The 19,809-nt window shown below is 42.3% G+C and overlaps 1 protein-coding gene across 5 annotated transcripts in view; it reads left to right on the forward strand.

Annotated features, from left to right (window-relative positions):
• Window positions 1–3,831: 3,831 nt before the first annotated feature.
• Window positions 3,832–19,809, forward strand: part of MARF1 (meiosis regulator and mRNA stability factor 1) — a 40,434-nt gene continuing 24,456 nt past the window's right edge. For 2 of the 5 annotated variants that reach the window (XM_082669712.1, XM_082669715.1), the window contains exons 1-11: window positions 3,832–3,961; window positions 7,638–7,839; window positions 9,982–10,665; window positions 11,422–11,596; window positions 12,676–12,902; window positions 13,973–14,090; window positions 14,643–14,815; window positions 16,330–16,755; window positions 16,926–17,083; window positions 17,172–17,330; window positions 18,932–19,124. In XM_082669712.1, the coding sequence (XP_082525838.1) occupies window positions 7,696–7,839; window positions 9,982–10,665; window positions 11,422–11,596; window positions 12,676–12,902; window positions 13,973–14,090; window positions 14,643–14,815; window positions 16,330–16,755; window positions 16,926–17,083; window positions 17,172–17,330; window positions 18,932–19,124 (2,457 nt within the window). In that variant the 5' untranslated portion in view covers window positions 3,832–3,961; window positions 7,638–7,695. Of the gene's footprint in view, window positions 3,962–7,637; window positions 7,840–9,981; window positions 10,666–11,421; window positions 11,597–12,675; window positions 12,903–13,972; window positions 14,091–14,642; window positions 14,816–16,329; window positions 16,756–16,925; window positions 17,084–17,171; window positions 17,331–18,931; window positions 19,125–19,809 lie in introns of those variants that run through there. The other 3 variants (XM_082669713.1, XM_082669716.1, XM_082669714.1) reach the window with 3 other exon arrangements.

Genomic DNA, 19,809 nt, shown 5'->3' on the forward strand with positions numbered 1-19,809 from the left:
CCCGGGCCTCCAGCCCCCGCCCCCGCGCCCGCCCCCGCGCCCGCGCCCGCGGCCGGCGCCGCCCATTGGCTGCCGCGCTACGGGACCGCGTCTGCCTCGGCCAATCAGCGCCGAGCAGCGCCTTTTGGAAACTTTTTTCCCAGGGCCCGGGCGCGGCATGGCCACGCGGCGGCCCTGGGCGGGCTGGCGGGAGGGGCCCTGGGAGGCTCCCGCTGCTGGGCAGGGTTCTGGCCCGCCTTGGAGGCTAAAGGGTGCTCCCTGGACACCGGGGGGACGGGCTGGGATTTGCGGGCCACGCACTTCAAGAAAATATGACTCCCTCCCCTTGACACCGGTTGCATTTTCCTGTTCTTGGCTTTTCCCCAAAGCAGATAGGACAAAGATCTAGGTCCAGTGAGGATAAGCAATGCCCCAGGTCCTCCCCACAACTTTACAACCAATATAAAATTTTCTCTTTTTTTTAAGACCTTTTGATGTGGACCATTTTTAACATCTTTATTGAATTTGTTATAATATTGCTTCTATGTTATGTTCGGTTTTTTGGCTGGGAGGCATGTGGGAATCTTAGCTCCCCCACCAGGGATGGAACCCCAACCCGGAACCCACACGCCCCCTGCATTGGAAGGCAAAGTCTTAACCACTGGACTGCCAGGGAAGTCCCACAACCAATATAACAATTTTCACATCATTATCTTCTTCAAAGGCAGCAAAACTCCTTTACAGGAGATTGTTTTCGAGCCCGGCTTTGAATCCTTGCTCTGTCCCTTAGTAGCTGTGTGATCTTGGGCAAGTTATTCTCTCTGTGACTTACTTTCCTCATCTATAAAATGGGGTTATGCAGAGACGAAATGAGTCAACTTGGCATTTGCAAAACGTTTAGGACAGTGCCTAAGCACATAGTTAAGTACAATCTATGTAGTGATCATGATTTTTCAATTGGTTATCTAGGTCAGGCATAATGCTAACTTCTTGATGTTCACCAACGAATATTTATTGAGCACTCACTTATATCAAAATAAATGTCAAACGAGACACCTGTCCTCAAAGGGCTTATAGTACTAAGAAAGGACACTAAATCAGCAAACAGAAACAGTGAAATAATGTCAAATGCTAATAAGTGCTATGACTAAAGCAAGGTCATATGATAGAAAGGGGCTGGGGAGGGGTCCCTGCAGATAGAATGTCAGGGAAAGCCACTCTACCAGGTGACAATGGAGCTGAGACCCAGATGATGAGAACCACAGGAAAGCACTTTTATGGTCCTCATTTTAAAGCTGAGAAAAGGGTGCAGGAAGTTAAATGCATTGCCCAAGGTTTTACAATTAATAACAAATCAGACTTCAAGCTGGGTCTGTTTGACTCCTACACTGGTGTTCTTCAGCACAATGCTACAGGCAGAGATCTTAGCTGCTTTGAGGCCTCCAACCAGTCATAGAATCCCTCCTGCATCCCTGCCATGGTTAAGAATGACCTTTAATTCTACTTCGACTCCTTGCTACTTCCTGAAAGAAGCTCAGAGATGCAAAAGGGAACTACCACTTACATCAACGGGGTTAAGTATCAAAGTGTCTTTTAGGAAACTTCCATCCTGGCCCCAAATGCTAATAAATCATTTGCACCCCCTTGACACTTTCCAGAGCTTCACCATTCTGTGAGGTTTCTGGGCAGAGAATAATCACCCCAGTTTAAAGATAAGCTGAACCACAAGTTGATGAGCTATCAGTACTGACTACATGACATTAAATCATTTAAACCAGTTGATTTTCAATTTCCTTCATTTTTCCATTAAAAATAAAAGGGAGAAGATATTGAAATGATTATCATTAAACTCCTCTTCAGGAATAGGTGTTTAGGTAAATGGGTTTGTTATTGGATAAAACCTTAAAAAAATGAAAGGGAAATTTTAGTATACTTTAATTAAAACTTTTTTCTCTCTATTCAATGTTTTCCTTGTAGCTTTCAGATATTAATGAGCAGAAAGCTGGGTTTCTCTTGCTTAAATTCTACCATCATAATTTATTATTTCAAAACACTAAACTTTTCATTAGCCTTCCATTTAGTATGATTGATAACATTTTTATTTACTGCATTTACTTATTGACACCAGGCACAGCTCTGGACTTGAAAGAATGCCAAGCAATGTCAAACAAAATGTGTCTGATCTTTATTTTATTTTATCTTTATTATAAAAGATATTATCTTTATTATAAAAAGCAATTTTAAAATCCACTATTATTTTGTTTCCTTTTTATATTTTTAGTTAGTACTGTCTGTGTTCAGAGATACTCAACTAGAATGAAAAGGAGAGAAAAAAATCTCTAAAGAGAAGCATATTTTTTGGTACTGTGAAAAAAACAAAACGCTAGAAACAGGGTTGTTTTTCATCTGTTCTAATTCCCACTTGGAGAATACTACCACACACAGACACAATGAAGATTTACTCCGCAGTAATAAATACCTAAGCAGGCAGATGATGTGTGGACTTGTCATCTGCCTTCTGGAAATGGAATACAAGCACAAAGGGTTCTTCAGCTATGTGTTTGATCTTGCCCTCCACAATACCTGTCTACAAGGACGTCTACAGGGATGTATCAGCTTCCCCTGAAATCTCCCCCACTTAATGTGGATTGCCTAATGAAGTTGCCTCACAGTACAGACTTCAGGGGGAAAAAAGTTCTCTTTCGGCAATTTTTACCTGCTGATCCTTATGCAAAGTTAACCTGTTTCTTAGCAAACTTCAGAAATAATCTTTTACGTAGCATTCGGCTATTGCATCGTAAACTATGTCTAGATTTAAAATATATATGCTTTGTTTTTCTCCCAATTTGCAACAGGAAATAGTGAGCAGCTGGTAGTTTCAGAAATGTCCGTTGTGCCTACTTAAAAACAATTTTTCAAAAATTTCAAATATAAGTAAAGAATCTGAAGCAAAAAACCCCAAAACAAAACCCCCAAAAAACCAAAAAACCCCAAACATGGCAAATCTAGCCACCAACAACACAAGCTGTTATTGGCTTCACATGGCTTTTGCAACTATAAAGTCTCCTTTTTGCTCACCTAAGTGGGCACTGGAAAAGTTGTATTCATTTGCAACGAGCTTTGGACCAGGACTTAAAAAAATCACGTTTTCTTACTTAAGTCACGAGGACCTCTTAATTGCTGGTGACAAAATCCAGCCTAGTCTTGGCACAGGCTTTCTTTTTGCCAGCTGGATCACAACTTCTCGAGGCGCCCTGCCGGCCCGAAGGACCTCGCGGGCAGCCCAGTTGGCAGTTATTTTTTTCTCCACTCGCCGCTAGGTTGCACTAGATAAAGGATGCTGTAGCAAATATGCGTCATTTAATTAAAAAAAAAAAAAAAAAAGTAGGGTCATCACGTGACAAGAGTAAGAGAGAAAAAAATCCAAAACGATCAGGTTTTTCATCAAAATCCCTTTTAAGTCGCCTTCCCTCAAAAGCCCGAAAGAGCTGAACGGTGACAAATCCCGGTTGGCAGATTTTTTCCCCGGGTTCCACCTCACAAGCACCCTAAATCTCCGCTTTCAGGTTCCTTCCCACGCCACAACGATAAGCCAGCGGCAAGCCTTTCTTAAACTGGGGGTTTTCGCCAAAAAAGCCGGGGTCGGTCCCCGGGAAGGTCCTTATTTAGGGGTTTATCGGGAGGGGACTGAGCCTGACGAGGCTGCAGGGCCGCGAGGCCCCGCCCCCCCCGGGGTTCCCAGCACGCCCCGCGCGGGGAGGACGCGGCGGCGGGGGAGGGGCGGAGGAAGGGGCGGAGGCAGGGAGGAGAGAAGGGCGTCGGTTTTGCGACAGGGGCGGTGCGGTACGGAAGCGGAAGTGGAGGGTGCGCTTGGCGGCGGCGGCGGGAGCTGCGGAGTCGGGAATCAAAACAAAGGGCCTGGGGGGGGTGGGGGGAAGGCGGTGGGGCCGGAATGTGAGCGGAGGTGGAGCCGGCGGCTGAGGTGAGTTTGCTGGCAGCGCTGGGAAGTAGTCCCCGACGCGTCCAGTGCTCTGGGGCCACCAGGCTGGAGAGGGGGAGAGCGTCCCCTCCTTTTGCCTGTTGCCGGCGGGGGTGGGGGAGGTTGGCTGGTATGAGGGGAAGGAATGGGACCCACCGGGCAAGCCCCCGCTACAGGTTCGAGTTGTCTCCCTTTCGGGTCAATTCACGACTGTCATTGCAGCGCCTCTGCTGCCCTTTGGGGGTGTTTGGCTCCCTGCCCACACTTGTCTCCTTTCTCCCTTTGGGGCCCTCCAGGTGTGGAGAGCAACCCTTCTTGTTGGAAGTTTAAGAGAGGAAGAGAACAGCTGGTGTTTTTGCAACCCTCCCGCCCCCCAGCGTTTTGCACCCTCCTCGGTCTATCAGCACTCCCTAGGGTGTAGCCTCTGGCTTGACTGAGCGTTGAGTTGTCTTAGGACTTGAACCACTCCCAATAATTGTACTGCGACACTGTGATACACCTTTTAGAGTTTCCCTGGCACCTTTCTGTTATTACCTAGAGCTTTCAAGTTACATCTTTTGCACTTTCTAACATCTCTGAGCATAAATATTCTGTTTTGCATACAGGGAAACTGAAACCTAAATGGGCTTCTGAGGCATTTATTGAACTTTGCATTCATTCAGCAGTTGTTGGTGGGTGCCAGACACTGTGCTAGGTGCAGGAGATACAATAATGAATAAGAAAACATGATCCATATGTACTACCGTGGAGTTTATATTTACGTGGGGGAGACAGATAATAAAAAAGCAAGCAACTAAGATAATTTTAGGAAGAAGAACTGTGAAAAACAACAGAAATACCCAGGAATGGGATGCGGTGATGTGGGGTGTTGAGGACTAGATTGGGTGTTGAGAGAAGGCCACTGCTAAATTTTCTACTTTGTCTCATTTAATACAAACAACAACCTATGAAGGTGCTACTATTATCATCAGGCCCATTTTACAGATGGGATCTGAGGTTCAGAGAGGTTGCGCGTTGTCCAAAGCTGCACAGATAGGAAGCGGCAGAATTGGGGATTGATAGGAGGACAGTCTGATGTCACAGTCTGGGCTCTCAACCACTATCTGAATTGCTCAAAGACTGAGAGATAATGGCGGAAGTGAGACTTCCACTCAAATCAAACAGAACTTGCTTTGACTACCTGAATTACATCACGTCATTCCCAGGAATATTTAGGAAAATTTCCGGGTGCAGGCCACTAACAAGCTAATACGTTTATACTTTCTATTGCTCGTGTTGAGCGATACCAGAGGTACCTTGGTGTGATAGAAAGAGGTGGACAAGCCTGGTTCTTTTCCCTTTCTATTGTGTGATCTTGGGCAAGTTACATAATTTCATTTAACTTCTGTTTCTCCTCTGTAAAAATGTGGCTAATTTCTCCCTTGTCTTTCTCACAGATTTACTGTGGGAAAAAAGATGACATAAATGGATCGCAGTGTCTGGTTGTTTCCTTCATTGTATCCCTTGTGCCAAGCACAGGCTTACTACATAGTAGATACTAAGTAAATATTTGCTGAATGAGGAAATAAATAATGTTAAACAAAAAAGCTTTGTAAACTGTATTTTACTTGACACCTTAGCTCACTTTCAGGATTGGCCTTGAAGGGGCTTGAGAGAGCATGTTGAAGTTGTGTATGTCGTGAACATCACAAATTCTTAGGCTCTAGAGAGAAGATAGGGTATATGAGGTCTGTATTTAATAGGAAGAACAAGTACCATAATTTACTATCATTGTGGCAGTTAACTCCATCTCTGTCTCCAGATTAGCTCCAGTTTTTGTAGGTAAATAGCTGCTTTATTCATTCCCTCATTCAACAAATATTTCCTTAGTATATACTATGTAGGAGCCCCGTGCTTGGCACAAGCCATACAGCGGTGAAGACAAACAGATGGTGGCATCTTTTATCTGATTTTTTTCCCCCATAGTAATGCTTTGAGGTGGGCAGGGGAGAAATTAGGCACACTTGACTGAGGAAGAAACTGAAACTTAATAAAGTTTTGTAGCTTCTACATAAGGGCCAAATAGTAAATATTTTTGGCTCTGTAGGTATTTGATCTACAGTCTCTTGCAAATAATTAACTCTGCAGTTGTAGTGCAAACATAGCCATAGGACTTCAATAAGCTTGGCTGTGTCTCAAATACAACTAGTCGTAGACACCGAAATCTGAATTTCATGTAGCTTTGTCACAAAATATTGTTTTGATTTCTCCCAAGAATTAAAAAATGTGAAACACATTCTTAGTTCGCAGGCCATTTAAATACAAGCAGTGGGCCGGTTTTGGCTATAGTTTTAGGCAGTAGTTTGCCTACCCCTGCTTTTTGTGATTGGTTTTCCTATATTTTAGACATAGTGCTTATATAGTCATCTCTCCCCTCACTGGACTATGTAGATGTTAAAGTCTCTTGAAAAGAGCATCTTATCAGGGAGATAGCTAAAAGAAATTCTTCTCTATATGCCCAGAAATTTCTGACAGATAAATTAATAACCTTAAAATGGCCATTGTCGGTAAGAGTAGGAGGTGGTTGGGGCATGGTGGTGAGGGCTTGGAAATGAGACTTCCTTGTCCTTACCACTGGCAGGCCGCCTGTGTGCCCAATGGCTACTACTGATTGGATCTGCTTTTATCATATCATTTAAGACTTGTAGAGTGTTGTTGCTCTGGAGTAGATAAGAGCACATCTGGGACTTGAGATTTCTCTGTTAGATTTTTGGTGGTATAGCAGATTCCACTTTCATAATAAGTAAACTAAGAGGTTGGTTCGACTTGTTTTGTAGCTGAATCAAATTCAAAGTCCACAGAGGTCACTTAATTTGGACCTTCAATACTCATATCAAAGACACAGTGGGATAGGTTGCTCTGAAATCAATTTCACGATCTTACATAATTGGGAATGAGGACATGTGGTTGTTCTTTTACTCAAATTATATGCTGTCTTCTGTTAACTTTTTGAATCTCCCAAGTAGAGTGTTTAGTGAGGGATAGTCGAGAAGAATTAAGAAATATTATATAGAAAACATCTGCTGTGGGCTGGAGGAGCTTGGCTTCAGCCAAGTGAAGAGGAGAGGTTTCTCTCCCGGTTATGCAGGTGTCCAAGATGTGGCTACTTCTCTCAAGCATGGCTGAAAAGAAATAGGGCTCGTCCAGAGTTCATTTTTGTTTGAAGACCTATGAAACGTAAGGAATGGAAGATGATAGACTTTTTAAAACATCAGGTTGATGTAGTTAGGGTTCAAGCATAAATAGTCAACCAAGTTTACCAATTTTAGTAAGCTGTAATATGTTTTGATAGTGATTCTACTTGTGTTCCAAGATCTGACTTGTTGGGAGCCATTGCACCATAATTTTTTTTTCTTAACTTGGAAGACATTTACATTTATTTTTACTTTCCCACATCACTAATCCTGGATATGAGTGGCTAAATCTTGTATCTCCATCAGGAAAACATAGCACCACTGAGTGGCTGTTACATCCTATGGAAAACTCAGTCTTTGGTCACAGCATTAAGAGTTCCTGGATTTGGTCCCATCAGCCCTCTTTGCAATGACCTATACACCATAAATATAGTTGTAGTCTCAGATTTCAGTAATAAAATTTGTACTTATGCAAATAAATAATATTGAAATCTCATTCTTAACAGGGTGGAAGAATGAAAGAAAAGAAAGATGAAAGAATGTTGAACCACTTTGTATGGCTGTATGATGGAAGGAAACGGAACTGAGAACTCCTGCAGTAGAACACTTGGATGGCTTCAACAAGATAATGATGCTAAGCCATGGCTTTGGAAATTCTCTAATTGCTTTTCTCGTCCTGAGCAAACGTTGCCACTTAGTCCCCAAACGGTAACTATGTGCAAGACTAAGGACATGGCAAATTCTTAATGCAAATAGATGAGAGATCCATTTGGTCTGGGGCAGTCTCTCTCCCTGGAGTCTGTGCTAAATTTTCTCTTGCATCCTGCTTATATTACTCCTTGTAGCACATTATTGTAATTCCTGACTCAATGAAGGCACAATTTTTTAACTCCTGTACTTACACATTAAGCAACAATAGATGCTTTAAATATTTGATGTTAAAATTTTGGAAAGATTTGTTTCTCATTAACGTCACAGATTCCAAAGACAAAATCCACATTGTAGAGTAAGACCGGAGGAAAGTACAAAATAGATATTGTTTTATGGTAGCCTTCTGAGTTTTGTGTCTTAAAATCAAGGAAAGATTGATAGGATTTGTTGATAGTCTTTTTCTGTTCAAGATTTCTCTTGAATATTTAAATATGTCTAGAACTTTTTCTTTTGTCTTTTCGTAGTGATTTTGACGTTTTCTGATTTTATTTCCTTCATCGTTATCACTTTTTTTTTTGCTATTGTACTTGGGATTTAAATGAGACTTCACTATGAATTTATATAAGGGTATTGATAATGACTTTTTAAAAAAATCTATTCCCTGTCTTCTCCAGTTTTTCATTATATAGTTACCTTTGTCGCATGGCATCAGTAATTGGAGTTATTTCAGAAGTATTTTACCTCAGGCACAGTTTGCACTGAGGGCTGGCAGCTCAAGCAGGGTCCTGGGGTGGCAGATCTAGCCCTAACAGAGTCACAGGACACGGAATTGCACTGTCACCTTTACAGATCCAGAATCTCGATTTTGTCAGTGGTACCCAGAATTGAGTACGTTCAGGAAGACCACCTCACAGTAACCCTGCCCATAAGAGCCAGATCTATATAAATCATAATGCCAGTGAGTTAATTTCCAGCCTGAATTGTAATTACCAAGAGGGCAGAACACACTGCTTGTTGGCTGGTGAGACCATTGCTATTACCTCCCTTTTAGGAAAAGTAACTGAAAATCCAAGTTTCTCCCATATTAGTATACCCTCCCATAGCAGAAGGAGTGAAATCATAGCAGTCAGATGGACCTTTCTATGCTCTAAGGGATGAGCATGTCTCAATCACTATATCAGGGCATCCCCTTCATCTTAATAGTGCCTGCATTCAGCCAATAAATGTTGTTGATTTGTCGAATCCCCTTTCAGTGGCCAGGTACTCTGCTGAGTGCTTTATGTTTACTATTTCATTTTATCCTTCTAACAAATGTAGTAGGTACATTCTGTTGTTCCCAGTTGAAGGATGGTAAAATTGAAGCATAAAGAGGTTAGGTTAAGTCACTTACCCAAGGTCATAAAACTATTTAGTATCACATTCAAACCCAGGTCTCTGACACCAATGCAATGCTATAACCTTTATAAGCATACCAGCCTCATGTGTCTATGTTACAGGCATATGACAAACTATTTCTCTTTTATCTTTTCCCCAGATAGTTTTCTAATTACTCTAATTCTTTCCACTGGTTACAAAATAATTGTTGGCATTATGGCTTTAGGTCATGATACCCCAGGGTTTGCTAAATGTCATCAGCAACACGTTTAAGACCTATTCATGGATGGGCCACTTGGGCAGATGGCTGATCTCATCCATAGTGCTTGATACCTTCTCCCCTGGAGGACCTTACTAAAACCACCTAGCTCTGACTGCACAAACTATTAAGTATTTTCCTCAAGGCGCTTTGCTTGTAAGCCGTCTTTAGTGAATACTGTTATGACTGTGTTGTTTTTCATACCACCTATTTTGTCTTCAGAAGACACTGAGAGGCAAGGGGAAGTTATCAAAGGGAAGACACTGAGACATGGTTGGTTAATCAGGCTTGTTGAATATGTAAACAGACCCCCTCCCCAAGTCTCTTAAAATTCAGGAAGGACACAGTTGTAATTTTAGTTGTCTGTTTCAATGTTCACCTCCTGCTGAAGAATGCTCCTGGTTTTAGCTGCCATTCCATTTTTGTGGTTGTGATTTTGTGTGGTTATGACGGAGTGATGTAGATAGGTTTGAACACTGTTTCCATTTTTTAATGCAATCAGATGTGAGTATCCCCAAGTCACTAGCCTCATAAAATTAATTTGTGTTCTGGTTTTCTTTTCTCAGAAAGATTACATGGAGAACAAGAAAGTTGCTGTGGAATTAAAGGATGTACCATCTCCCCTTCATGCTGGCTCTAAACTTTTTCCAGCAGTCCCACTTCCAGATATCCATTCTCTTCAGCAACCTAAAATACAGCTTTCAACTGTCCCCAAAGTAAGCTGCTGTGCCCATTGCCCTAATGACCCCTCCACTTCGCCAATGCGTTTTGGTGGTGGCGGTGGCGGAGGGACTGGTAGCTTGATTCCCCCAGGCGCACTGTTAGACTCGCAAAGCACCAGGACAGTCACGTGTCAGGTGGGGTCAGGGTTTGCTTTCCAGTCTGCATCTTCACTCCAGAGTGCCTCAGCTAGGAACAGTTTGGCCAGCGTTGCAAGTGACTTTCCCAGCATGTGTCTAGAAAGTAATCTCTCTCCCTGCAAACACCTGCCCTGTTGTGGAAAGCTCCATTTCCAGTCATGTCATGGTAATGTGCACAAGCTGCATCAGTTTCCAGCTCTCCAGGGCTGCACCTCCTCCGCTGGCTATTTCCCCTGTTCTGATTTCACAAGTGGGGCTCCCGGGCACTTGGAAGAGCACATTTCACAGTCGGAGCTAACGCCTCACTTATGCACCAACTCTTTGCACCTAAATGTGGTACCTCCGGTTTGTTTAAAGGGCTCACTTTACTGCGAAGACTGCCTCAACAAGGTTTGTATCTTTTTGTTTGTTATGTTGGGTGCAGCTAAGGTTTGAGGAATGACTTTTTAAAAATACTAATGGATATATCTTGAAAAATATCTTTCTTGTGAGTGGGGTCAAAGACTCTTTCGTGATGTGGCTTTCTCCCCATCAGCATAACTCCTTCTGGTCCTGAAAGAAAGCAAAGGGTAAAATGGGAGGGACCATTCAAAAAAGTACAGAGTAATTATTTAGTTTATGCTCTTAGAGTCTCCTGTAATAAATCTACTTCTTACATGTGAACCTAGCTTGGCAAAGCCTCGTGTTCTGTTCAGTCTTTAAAGGCTAGAGCACAATTGTGATTTCTTATAGCTAACACTCACTTGATACATGGACCCATTCTTGTAAAACTGCATGTTGTCCCTTTGTAATAATTTGGGGAACTTGAAACTTGGTCTCAGTCACACCCAGTGTTCAGGTAAAGACGTTACTTCCTTTTATGTAAAGTGTGTCTGAGGGTCTCCACCGTAGCAGACACATGGCCCAGAATGTAAAGGTCTGATCATGTGAATATCTTCCCTGATCATTTCAAGTCACTTTGGAAGTGAGTTTATGCATTGGTAGCTGATAGTTCTGGGAAAGGTGATTTGAAAATACGTTTTATCAGAGGTTAGCAGGTGGAAAGGAGAAACACTTAGAATGTGTTTTCAGTTGTTATGTGTAACTCTAGGTTCTGAAATAATGTATCTGAAACCTCCTCCTCTTTTTAAAAAAATTTTAAAACAGCCGGCAAGAAATAGTATAATTGATGCTGCTAAAGTCTGGCCAAATATACCACCTCCAAATACTCAAACTGCACCTGTTACTATTCCTCTGTGTAATGGCTGTGGAACCAAAGGAACAGGGAAGGAGACCACGTTGTTATTGGCGACCAGTCTAGGCAAAGCTGCTTCGAAATTTGGTAAATGACAGTATGGTGTAAAATGTGCATATTAGTTTTCAATACCTGATACTAACACTGCATTTAATCACCTTTAAAAAGATTCCTGTGGTTCTAAAGCTACTGTGTATGAGTCTCCATTTCCATCTCTTGGTAAAGATCTTTTTATCCTTATAGACCAATAGGTCAGTTGCCATTAATGTTGGGCTGATGCTATTTGAGACCAGAAGCTGTGTATAGAAAAATAAGGAGTATATTAGGAGAAATAAGTGCTGGAAGGGACTTGGTGTCAACTTAGGTTCATAATCACACTTGTTGGTTGTATGCTCCCTAGACGTACTTAGTATTTAGAAAGATTTAGCAATGGCTGATAAAAAACAGTATTTGAAAACCTAAGATCATTTCCCCAAAAAGTAATTGATATATTTTATCTTTAAAAAACATTTTTTAAAAACTTGAATCAGATACGAATGCAGTGTTAAAAATCATTTAAAATCAAGGACAAGGGAATTCCCTGGCGGTCCAGTGGTTAGGACTCTGAGCTTCTACTGCAGTGGGCACGGGTTGGATCCCTGGGTAGGGAACTAAGATCCAGCAAGCCCTGCGACGCAACCAGAAACAAACAAACAAACAAATGTGCTTTAAAAATAAAATCAAATCAAGGATGATAACAACTTCATGGTCTGTCTCCTCTTCATTGTTCTCCCACACTGAGTCGGTAGACAAGTGCGGGTGGAGCATGAAGGTCAGGTCTCAGAGCTGCTGTGTCCATTCACCTATGTGTTAGTGTTCAGAGGAGCATAACTGGTCAGTGTGAGAACGCCTCATGCTTTGTCATGGATTTATTGTGGGCTTAAAGTGACTTGATCTTTAGATTTGTTCTCTCCTGAAAAATGGGAATAATCACTTAGAGATACTATGGCAACTTGGGGTTGTTTGTCTTATTAGACCAGCCATTGAGGTTGGTATCCTTAAATTTAACATCAGTCAGTAATTTCATTTTCCTGCCCCTAAGAATGAGAGGTAGCTACCTGTTATTTTTATTTGAATATCTTACCTCTTTTTTACCATTGTAATTGAAAATGTTAACATTTCTTAAGGGTCACCAGAAGTTGCGCTAGCCGGACAGGTGCTAGAAAACTTACCCCCCATTGGAGTTTTTTGGGATATTGAAAATTGCTCAGTCCCCTCTGGCCGCTCAGCTACTGCAGTTGTACAAAGAATTCGTGAGAAGTTTTTTAAAGGCCACAGAGAAGCAGAATTCATTTGTGTGTGTGACATCAGTAAAGAAAACAAAGAAGTTATTCAAGAACTGAATAATTGCCAGGTAAAAAAAAAAAGATTTTTTATCTATTTTGGTAGAAGAATAAGCATGTGTGATTTTTTTTAAGAATTCTAATTGAAAATTTGTTTAATAATATGCATTTGTGCTAAGTTTGTAAATAAAGGAAAATAGCAAAAGATTATTTCTTAATTAGGTACTAGAAATCATTTAATCATGTCTGATCTTTCAGCAAGGCTGCTTATATGTGACTAGTGCTTTCCTAGTATAGTGGTTACATATGTATCATTTCCTTTGATTTTCATAACTGCTTTGTGAACAAGGCTCATAGGATTTATTATTTGGAATTTACAAATGAAAGGGCCCAAGAGGTGAAGCAACTTTTTTAAGATCATATGGCCGTAAGTGGATGAGCTTAGATTTAAATCCAGATTGTCTGACCCCAAAGTCTGTTCTCTTCAGCTGGAACCAGAATCAAGTTCTTTTGACTTTCAGACAAGTAATTCCATTGATATGCCATATTCCTGCCTAAAATTATATAGTTCTGTTCCTTGTAAAAACTAATAAATCCTATTTTGTATTGTATGTAGTTGAGGCACCTCTCAAACCTTTCCTTCCTTTGGAGACTTTAATATGAGCCTGATAGTTTTAACAGGAATAAACACATTTTAGCTCCCTTAGGGGCAGATGCCTCTCTTCTTCCACCACCTGATGGTGGAAGCCATAGACGACGAATAGAAATGACATCAAATACAGCCCCAAATCGTACCTTAATTATATATCATACCTCTGCCACCCACAAAACTGTTGGCAAAAGATACTAGAGAGAGCTAGTTTACTTCACATTTCACTTTCTTTTCTTTATTTTCTGAAAGGGGGATGGATGAAGCAGAAAAGCAGAAGATTACAGATGAAACTAGGGATAATGATCCAGTTAATTCGTCTGGAGAACTGAAGTTGAAATTATTGAGATTTGACTGTAATTTTTTTCCGTTCCTAAGTGGCAGTAATAATAAAAGTTTCCTCAAGAACTGTCTATTAAGAGGCAGGCAGAATGTGTAGTGATTTTCTAACCTCAGCTCTTTCTCATTTGTCCTTATTATAAATTAATGCAGGTAACCGTTGCCCACATCAATGCTACTGCAAAGAACGCTGCTGACGACAAGCTCCGCCAGAGCCTCCGAAGGTTTGCAAATACTCACACTGCTCCTGCCACTGTGGTTCTTGTGTCAAGTAAGTGTAGAAACATCTGCTAATTTCAGCTAAACTCACTGTGTGTGAATTATCATAGAAACCAAAATATGTTAAAGTAAAATGTGCCCCCAGAGACGCTGAAATACATAGGACATTTTATGTTTATCTTTGAAAACTGTTTAGAAAAAAAATGGGTCTACGTGGATTTCTGTATTTTTCTCCTTGGAACTTGATTAAGGATTCTTGCAGGGCCAAGTTTATTAAAGAAAATGTAATTTTTTTAATCCTGGGGGCCCCTTATTGCTAATTTTAAAAATCTAAGATGAAGTTGGGGCTCCTCAGAGTATTAACATTTGCTCCTTTTTACTACTGGAAGTAACGTGTCTTGGGGTTCAGTATATGTAAAATTGTCTTACCGTGTTAATCCTTCTGATATGAAATGCGTTCCTGTTCTAGAAAGGGGTGGGGGTGGCAACTTAGAATATAATCCTGCCATTCCTTCCTTCTCAGTAGATGTCATTAGAGTTACCTCTCTCTGTCAGGTGTTTCTAATGTTTGGGGATGGGGGTTGGGCTGTACCTTGTCTTTCAGCTGATGTCAATTTCGCATTGGAACTTAGTGACCTGAGACACAGGCATGGTTTCCACATAATTTTGGTCCATAAAAACCAGGCCTCAGAAGCACTGCTGCATCATGCTAATGAGCTGATCAGATTTGAAGAATTCATTTCCGACCTGCCCCCCAGGTTACCAGTAAAAATGCCAGTAAGTGGGTTTGTGTTCTTTCTGCCATATTCTAGTTGAGATTACAGAGGCTCAAGACAGCCCTTCATAAGGGGTCTCCAAGCCCAGGTGAGGCTGTTCTTTGTAGTAGGCTGGCCAGATTTTGAAACAGGCCTAGAAACTTTCTTCTCTTACAGATATTCAGAGAATTGATATATATGCATTTTGCTTTTATTATTTTCACAATGTCATAGGGAACTGACTTTCAGATTTACCTTACTGACAGCCACTTGCCAGTGTCTACAAAGCTAGCAATGTTTTGTGCCAGGGGGATGGAAGTAATGGAATGAGAGTTATTACTCTTTTTGCTTCCAGGTTTTAAGGGTAAAGAATATGATGATGGTTTGCACATACTGGTGTGGTTGGAGTCAAATAAGCAGTGATAGTACAGTTGTGGCACTTAATCCTGAAGCTCCAGCAGGCCTCTGAGCCTGTTTTCTATGGTTGTGGTCCCTGGCATGCATGGGCACAATGAGGAGTAGTGGTCGCTACACCTGTAGCCTGGTAAGCCACTTGACAGGAGAAAGTGCACATGTTTCCAGCAGGCTGAGCATTTCTCATAGTCTTGTTTAGGATAAGAATGTTTACTGCAACACTGAGCTTGTGTTTAAGCTGTCTGGAGACTATATGTGCAACTTTTAAACAGTAATAACAGAGAGGAGCTATAGTGTGGATGGTCCAGAAGGGTGGGCAATCCCATTCATGAAATGCAGTTTTAACGTATTTTAATAACTTTAGGATTACAGAAGCACTTTAGGAATGATCTCACCCAACCTCCTCATTTTAGAGAGGAGGAAGTCAGCACTTAGAAAAAGTAAGCAAGCCGCTGGAGGTCCCACAGCGTGATGGCAGCAGAACGGAGACTGCCCCCCCGCCCCGCCCCCAGATTCAGGCATTTGCATTGTTGGCCCCACTGCATTGCTTGATACCCAACAAGATCAGAGCCTGGCCAGAGATTAAACACATGCTAAGGATAATCTGCAGTTGGGGATACCAGAGTCTGGCCCAAGAAGTAACATACACAGGCCCTACTTCAGTCTTTGGAGCTGCTCTGCTGATTCACTTTTGTTGTTCTTCATTATGTTTTTAAGCCTTTTGGCTATAGCTACATTTCCTCTATTTCGCTTGTGTTTGGCACTCACTTTTTTAATCCGGAAGGGCTTTAAGTCGATTGTAGTATTTTAGGTGAGAGATTGCCCACTGTAGAGATCCTTATTCCTTATGATTTACAAAAAAAAAAAAAAGACCGATTATTCAGTACATTCAATCTTGCCACATATTTTTTTCTCATTCACCAGAGTGATAATTTTAGATACATTTCTCTTTTTCCATGTTTTTCAGTCTAAGTAAGTTTACCCTCTCCCGTGGAAATCTCTGTTATCTCCCCTTCAAGGTCGCTAGCTAAAGTTTGGAGATCACTCATTGTTCTTCTTGTTTGTAATTGAATGTGTGCCCTCGAGTCAACCCACTGTAACACTTTTCCTCTGTATCAACAGTGCCAGACTCTACTCTATGTTTATAACCTACCAGCAAATAAAGATGGCAAGAGCATCAGCAACAGGCTCAGACGCCTGTCCGATAATTGTGGCGGGAAAGTGCTAAATATCACAGGCTGCAGCGCAATCCTCCGCTTCATAAACCGAGATAGTGCAGAACGGGCTCTGAAGCGAATGGAAAATGAAGATGTCTTTGGTAATAGGATCATCGTGTCATTTACTCCAAAAAGTGGAGAACTCTGTGAAACAAAGAGTTCAAACGCAACTGCTGATAAAGCGAAGTCTCCCAAAAAACTTAAGAATCCAAAATTGTGCCTCATCAAAGATACAAGTGAACCATCTTCCAGTGCCAAAGCCGCACCTGGAAAAGGGTCGCAGGCAAATTCTGGATCTGCTACCAAAAATACCAATGTTAAAAGTTTACAGGTAATTGTGATACCTCTTGCTTTCTGAAGTTTATGGTAGGTTTGCTTTCTTGGTCTCTGTTTTATATGCTCACTTGCTTCGAGGATACTCAAAGTCAAGTGTTTTCTGTGCAAGGTCTGACACATCCTGGGGGCTTAACTGTTAAACTCCCTTGCTCTGTCTGTTTTAAGGAGCTATGCCGCATGGAGTCGAAGACTGGCACTCGAAGCAGTGAGCCCCAGCAAGGCCACCTGAGGCCGGTGGCACCGCCTCACAGAAATTCAAGTGCTGCAGCGCCCACACCTAAAACGTCGGGGGTGGCAGAATCTGTTTACAAAACCAATCCGAAGTAGGTTCCGTTATTCTCCCTTGTAGCTGCTTGTCATGATGTGAAGGAAAATAAGTGACCTCTTCCCTGCAATGTTTCCCTCCACTAGAAAAGAGAACCTCTGCACCCGCAGTGTTACCAGTTCTCCTGTAGATAAAAAAGATAAAGAGGAGACTCTGTTCCAAGTGAGTTACCCGTCTGCTTTTAGCAAGTTGATCGCATCCAGGCAAGTGGGTCCTCTGCTCACGCCTCAGTCTTGGTCTTCTCGGTGAGTGGTTCTTGATCCAAGGAGTGGTTGTGTGCAGTAGAAGGGGTTATGAAATAGTTTGTTTAACAGAATTCAAGCAATACACAAGTGCATATTTAAAAGAGAAATCTTCCACCCCTCCTCCACCAGTCCCCTTTTCCACTGGTAACGATAGCTAACATTTGGGGGCAGTGATTCTTGCTGTTTCTCCCTCCTCCACGTGGGAGTCTTGGTAAGCAGAGGTCAGAGAGAGAAACCTGTCCTGGAGTCCTTGGGCAATGATGGGAGGCACATTATGTTCTTACCATGTCCTCATGGCTTCATCATGGGCCTCATGCTGAGGAAGAGGCCCAAACGGACACGCATTGGTTATTCTTATTCGTGGGGTAATTACAGGAAGCTGTTTGAGGAACGAGGGTCTCTGTAAACAACCTTAACACCGACCTTATTTAAGCTTTCTAAACTCACTCCAAGTAATTCTGGAACCTTGGAAAACAGAAGGAGCTCATGCATCCCATGAGCTCCTTCTAGCATTGTATTTGTTCTTCTGAGTTGGTGAAGACTCACTATAGAACATGACTTTGGACCTGTCAAATGACATGTACAAACTCACGTAAAAGACTTCCTTACGTGGAGAAGGGCCGCAATATATGAGCAAGAATATCTGGCTTGGGATTTCCCTGGTGGTCAGGTGGTTAAGATTTGCGCTTCCACTGCAGGGGGCGTGGGTTCAGTCCCTGGTCAGGTAACTAAGATCCCACATGGCCAAAAAATAAATCAAATAAAATGTCTTTATATTTTAAAAATATATTGGGAATTCCCTGGCGGTCCAGTGCTTAGGACTCCATGCTTTCATTGCCGAGGACCCGGGTTTGATCCCTGGTCGGGGAACTAACATCTCGTAAGCCACATGGCACAGACAGACAGACAGACAGACAGACAGACACACACACACACACACACACACACACACACACACACACACACACACACACACACACACACACACACACACACACACACACACGGCTTTTTCAGAGCCAGTGGGAGATAAATGATTTACATGGATATTGCAAGCTAATTTCCTAAGAAGAAATGCTCAGTGTCCTAAGAAGAAATGCACAAAGTGGAAAACTAATTCATTAGGCCTGCCTGTAATTTCTGCCGTTAGCTTTAAATAATCCAATAAAAGGATATTGAGTATTTTTTTTTTTGTGGTACGGGGGCCTCTCACTGCTGTGGCCTCTCCCGTTGCGGAGCACAGGCTCCAGACGCGCAGGCTCAGCGGCCATGGCTCACGGGCCTAGCCGCTCCGTGGCATGTGGGATCTTCCCAGACCGGGGCATGAACCCGTGTCCCCTGCATTGGCAGGCGGACTCTCAACCACTGTGCCACCAGGGAAGCCCGATATTGAGTAATTTATTTGCTGTTAATAAGGTAGTCAACAGGTCGTATTTTTGACAATGAGTCTAAATCAGTGCATGTTTAAGATAAAAAAAAAAAATTGAAAATCAAATTGTATTGCGGGAAGCTGTTTTTATATAGCTTCAAACAAAATCTAAATGGCATAAGCTGAATAAATAGAATAACAGTTTTTAAAAATAACCTATGTATGTTTTAAGCAGGAGTATGTCTCCAAACCTCTTAAACAGAGCATCCCCGCTTGCTTTCAACGCTGCAAATTCGAGCGTTGGTGCCGACTGCCCAGACCCATTTGCAAATGGTGCTGATATCCAGATCAGCAACCTAGACTACAGATTGTCCCGGAAGGAGCTGCAGCAGCTCATGCAGGAAGCGTTTTCTAGACACGGCAAGGTAACCTTATCACTCTTGTTCTTGCCTTTGTTTTACCCCTTGCTGGCATTCAAGTTGAGTGCACTTAACTCAACACATGTAACTACAGGCAGAGTGTAAGTGTCACTCAACGAGTTTGAACACCTTCCTTTTTCCTCTGGCCTGCTCATGGTGGTGCTGTGTATTCTGTTTTTAGGATACAGCCCAAGAGAGCAAGAAGCCTGGCATAGAAGCACTTGTGGTCATGGGCAGGGATTTCAGTGGCTCTTCGGGAAATAAAACACTGATGGGTTTTAGTTAGCTCTGGCTGCTAAAATATGGAAATAGGGTTCTAAAATGATATTGGCTGTTTTTGTTAATGTCTTACGGTATCTGATTCAGTTTTTAGGTGCAATTTGCTAAAAATGCACCTTTTACTGAAACTTAAGATGGCTATGCCCCAGGTTTTGGCAGGGTCTGGAGAAGACGCAAAAGACTCCTTACATGTGTTGGCCCCTAAGCCTGCCTTGGAGAGCATTGTGTGCCAGAGCACAAGGCAGGCTAGGCTGACGTCACATCCCTGAAGGTCACCCATCCTAGCTCACTTAGGTTCTGGTCAGCGGAAGTGCACAGTTCAGACAGGTTCCCTCACGGCAGCACTGAAGCCCACAAACCAGTTGCCTAGTGAGTCACCTTCAGTTTTAAGAGGACAGGGTTCTGGGTAGAT

This window comes from Grampus griseus, assembly GCF_964374135.1.
Source record: "Grampus griseus genome assembly, chromosome: 14".
NCBI classification, from domain to species: domain Eukaryota; kingdom Metazoa; phylum Chordata; class Mammalia; order Artiodactyla; family Delphinidae; genus Grampus; species Grampus griseus.